The sequence below is a fragment of the Gracilinanus agilis genome, chromosome 2 (assembly GCF_016433145.1).
Source record: "Gracilinanus agilis isolate LMUSP501 chromosome 2, AgileGrace, whole genome shotgun sequence".
In the NCBI taxonomy this organism is placed as follows: Eukaryota; Metazoa; Chordata; class Mammalia; order Didelphimorphia; family Didelphidae; genus Gracilinanus; species Gracilinanus agilis.
The window spans coordinates 554,767,091-554,771,762 of record NC_058131.1 but is presented as its reverse complement, the minus strand read 5'-3'; the positions used below and the strand labels follow the sequence as shown (position 1 = coordinate 554,771,762).

The 4,672-nt window shown below is 39.2% G+C and overlaps 1 protein-coding gene across 1 annotated transcript; it reads right to left on the bottom strand.

Moving 5' to 3' along the window:
* On the bottom strand, window positions 1-957 carry LOC123236038 (olfactory receptor 10G2). The gene has a single exon (XM_044662294.1). The coding sequence runs from the start codon at window positions 955-957 to the stop codon at window positions 1-3; it is 957 nt and encodes a 318-aa protein (XP_044518229.1).
* Window positions 958-4,672: the final 3,715 nt, after the last annotated feature.

Here is a 4,672-nt window from a genome sequence, read left to right as displayed (position 1 = left end):
TTATCTATTTTTATTGGTAGTTCCTCGGGCTCCTGTTAATCTTTTTAGGGCTGCCTTTACCTCTTGGTTTCTAAGAGTGTAGATCAGGGGATTGAGCAATGGAGTGACAACTGTGTAAAATACTGCCACTGCACCATCTAGTGGGCTTTTGGAACCAGCTCGTAGGTAGATGAAAATGCAGGGCACATAGTATACAGTAACCACAGTCAGGTGTGAGCCACAGGTAGAAAAGGCTTTTCGCCTCCCATCTGCTGTACGGATCTGTAGGATGGCATAGACAATGTTTGCATAGGAGAGCAGGATCAGCAGGAAGCAGCTGGCAGCTACCACCCCAATGTCTACAAAGGTCACCAGCTCATTGATAGTGGTGTCAGCACAGGCCAACCTCAGCACTGCAGGGATGTCACAGATAAAGTAATCTACCTGATTGGGTCCACAGTAAGGCAATCTGAAAGTCAAGGTAGCCTGAATAGAACCATGGATAGAGCCAGCCACCCATGCTCCAGCCACAAGCATCGTGCATAGCCGTCCATTCATTAGCACAGGGTAATGTAGAGGTCTGCATATTGCCAGGTATCTGTCATATGCCATCAAGGTGTAGAGGAAGCATTGAGTGCTTCCTAGAAAGTGAAAAAAGTAGAGTTGAGCCACACACCCTGCAAATGGGACAGCCTTACTGGCAGGAGTGAAGCTCAAGATAATCAGTGGAACAATTACTGAAGAGAGCCACATGTCTAGGAAGGAGAGGACTCCCAGAAGTATGTACATAGGACGTGCATTTAGTTGGGGGTCAACCCAGACAGTGAGCAAGATGAGTATGTTTCCAAGCTGTGTCAAAGTGTAGATAACAAAGAAGACCAGGCAGAGGAAGGTCCTCAATTTTGCTGGATGAGCCAATCCCAAGAGAATGAAGTCTGTCACTGTGGTCTCCAGTGAATTGTTTTTGACTTTTTCCATGCCCTCACTATTTTCTCCTGTGGAAGAATGGTGTGATACAATTAGAGGTAACATGGCACAATAAAGAGGTCAAGATGAAGGGGGAGGCAGTATGATGCAATGGAAAAAATACATTGGATTTGGAGTCAGATGACCTGTGTTCAAATTCTAGCCTTTTCTCTACTCCTTGTATAACACAATATAATGGGAAAATCACAAAATCTCTTTGGTTCTCAGTTTCCTCATTTTTAAAATCATGAAGTTGAAATAGATCATGTCTAGTTTCCCTTCCAGTTCTGAGTCCAGCTCTGATTTTATGAAATATTTTGGGATAATGATTGAGGATAATCAACCTTCCTCAGTCTTTTCCTACTTTCCTGTCCTTCTCTTTGTCTCCTGGAACTCAAAATTACTTCCTCTCTGATATCTGCCAGAAAGGAGGCTTCTCCTTTCAACCATGAGTATAGTCCTAGCAGTTTCCCCTATGTGCATTTTGCTTTGGAAGGTTCCCAGATGAGGAAGAAGGAGGAAGTCTTTCCTCAGCATGGTTTCTGACAAAGCAATTGCAAGTATATCTTGATTTAAGTAAAGCCACCCTATATAAATCTTGTTTCAGGAGGCCAGAGGTGGAGAGAACTCTACTCTTCCTGAGTGGACGTTGTAGGATAAGAAGAGTATGTATTCACCAGAGGCCATCTCTTTCAGCACCTTCTTTGCCTGATGAAGAAGATGAAAGCAATAGAATTAAAGTCACTTGTCCAGAGTCTCATAGGTAGGAAGTAGCTAAGCTAGAACCCAGGTTTTTTGTTTCTTAGTTCAATGCTCTTTCCATTATATTATATTGGATGTTGTATTAGCAACCATATGTCAACAACCTTGAGAGACTGGTTTGTTTCAACAACTATGAATGTACAAAAGCCTCACCCTTTCCCTACTATTCTACATATCATATCCCATTATAAAAAAAAACCCAAACACCATCTTGTCCTAAACTTTTGTTCATCAATGAGTGTCTGAAACTATTCTTTAATTTGGGCTCAAAAATCATTATTTTGTTGGGGGAATGTTATTTTAACATTTTTGTATCTCCAGATCTTAGCACAGTGCTTTGTACTTAATAAGGGCTTAATTAATGGTTCCTGTTGAATTAAGTGGACTAGTGTTGCCTAGGGGATTTAGACAATATCTGTTTTTGATGTGAAGGACAGCAGTTTCAAATCCTAGATAAATTAGAATTATGATATTATGAAGTTAAATTTCATTCTACCTAATGATCTTCTAGGGAAATCTTTTGTAAAATCATCATTTCCCAAAGTTAAGCAAACAATAAGGAAGTAACTATACTCATCTAATGTTTATTTTTTCCAACTGAATTTACACATGGTGGCTTTACTTAAATTGAGATATACTTGTAATTGCTTTGTTGGATGTCATGTCTGGGGAAGACTTCCTCCTTTTCCTCTTATTCTTGGGTACCTTCCTAAGAGGAAGTTATTTGAATTAACTGATGGATGGGAGGAGAAACCTCTTTTCTGTCAGAGGTAGCAAAGGAAGTAGTTTTGTATTTCAGGTGATTGAGAAGTGAGTGAGGGGGACAGCTGGGTAGCTCAGTGGATTGAGAGTCAGGCCTAGACAGGAGGTTCTAGGTTCAAATCCGACCTCAGACACTTCCCAGCTGTGTGACCCTGGGCAAGTCACTTGACCCCCATTGCCCATCCTTACCACTCTTCCACCTATGAACCTATACACAGAAGTTAAGGGTTTAAAAAAAAAAGAAGTGAGTGAGGGAGGAGGGAAGAGTTTGAGTGTAGTTCTAGGTGGTAGAAAATCTGTGGAAGAGGGGCAGTGACTACAAGAGGTATAGGCTACACTAAAGAGAGAGTTTAGAAAGAATGCTCAGAGATTACTTCAAAAGAAACCAAGAAGTAACCTCTCTTTTTGGCTACTGAGATTAGTGGTTCTTTGAAGCAAAGTCAGACGCAAAGTATACTCATGAGTTTAAAGTGATTCTAAGCAGAGCTACCTTGGATTATCTAGTCCGTAATTTATACTGAATTCTCCCTTGTTTGAAATGAGTTATATTGAGTTTTGCCCAGGTCATCATTTCAGTGGGCTATAAATGAACATATGAAATCTATGTAGGAGAAAGGAGAACTCATAAATACTACCAAATAAAACAAGCATTTCTTAAAGCAGTTAATTGAAACCAGGAAGTTATAGTCTGGATATTGTTGTGAATGATTTCTTCAAGTGAGAAGTTAAGGCACAAGAGTTGCCCTGAGAGGCTAGGAAAGGGAAAGGAGAAAATTTCTTCAAGAGAAATAGAGCAGGACCAAGTGATTGCCTGTTTCCTATGTCTCCTCACCAAGCACAAAAAGCTAATCCTAGGTCAGCCCTGCTATGGGTCTGGAGAGTTCATCTGTAACTGTGGTGGCTCTGAGGCAATCTGCTTTGCATTCTCTGTGGTCTGGACTATCAGGAAATACATCTGAATTCTTGGTGGTCAAGGGTCAGATTGGACATCCTGTGTGGTTGCAAAACATGGTGGCTTTGCTTGATCTGTATTACAGGGTGGGGAAGGGTAATACAAAAGGCAAGGCCATTCTCTTCCATTCAACTTGGCGAAAGACTTTCAGGCCCATGAGACAATGGAGAAGGAAAGATGGACAAAAGTTAATATACCTGTGGGACATGTACTTTTGTGCCAGTTGACTGCAGGAAAAACGACCCTGTCTCCTGCTATTGTAGATGGTAAGGAACTAGGTCAAGGAAGGATAGTTAGTCACGAAATTTTGGATGCACTAAAGTATAAATGAAAGAGGTTTGGAATTATAACTAGAAGACAGGACAACTGGCTTTATCACTTCCAAGCTGTATAACCTTGACAAAATCACTAAAACTTTCGGAACCTCAGTTCTTTATAAGCTAAATATGGATAATAATATAATCCCAACTTTACTAGGTTCTTATGGAGATCAAATAAATAATGCATGAAAAGTGCTTCATAGTCATAAAGTGCTCTAAAAATTTAAGTATTATAATTTTAATGCTCTTTCCTGAATAAATGAAGGGTTAGAGAGGCCTGACTTTAATTTACATTGGCATATTTTTCTAGAGCATCAAACAAATATTATGTACTAACATGAGCTAAGCCTTTTATTTTTAATTTTATTATATTCATAGTATTATCTTCCTGAGTGTTTGCTTCATCAACTGAGAGAAACATCAATATATAATCAAAAACACTGAGAACAAATAATAACTAACATGTATGTATAACCACGTTTTAAAAAGTATTTTACATACTTTATCTCATTTAATTCTCTTAAGAGCCTAATGAGGAAAGTACCACAGGCACGATAATGGCAGTCTTATGGATAAAGAAACTGATGTCTCAGAGTAGTGAAATGATTTGTCCATGGTCATACGATTAATAAGTGTTAGTTACAGATATATACTGAGACCTTTCCCGATTCCCAAGTCCAGGGATCTTTTTTACTACATTTTGCTATTTTTTTCTGATTTTTGTCACTTTTGACCTTTACTGAAAAACATTCAAATTTAGAATCTTTTGTCATGAGAAAAAAATTTACTTGTTTGTGTGTGAGAGAGAAAGAGAGATAGATAGAAAAAAAGTGAGAGAAAGAGAGAGAGAGCGAGAGAAAGAGAGGAAAAAGCAAGAGAGAGAGAGAGAGAGAGAGAGAGAGAGAGAGAGAGAGAGAGAGAGAGAGAGAGA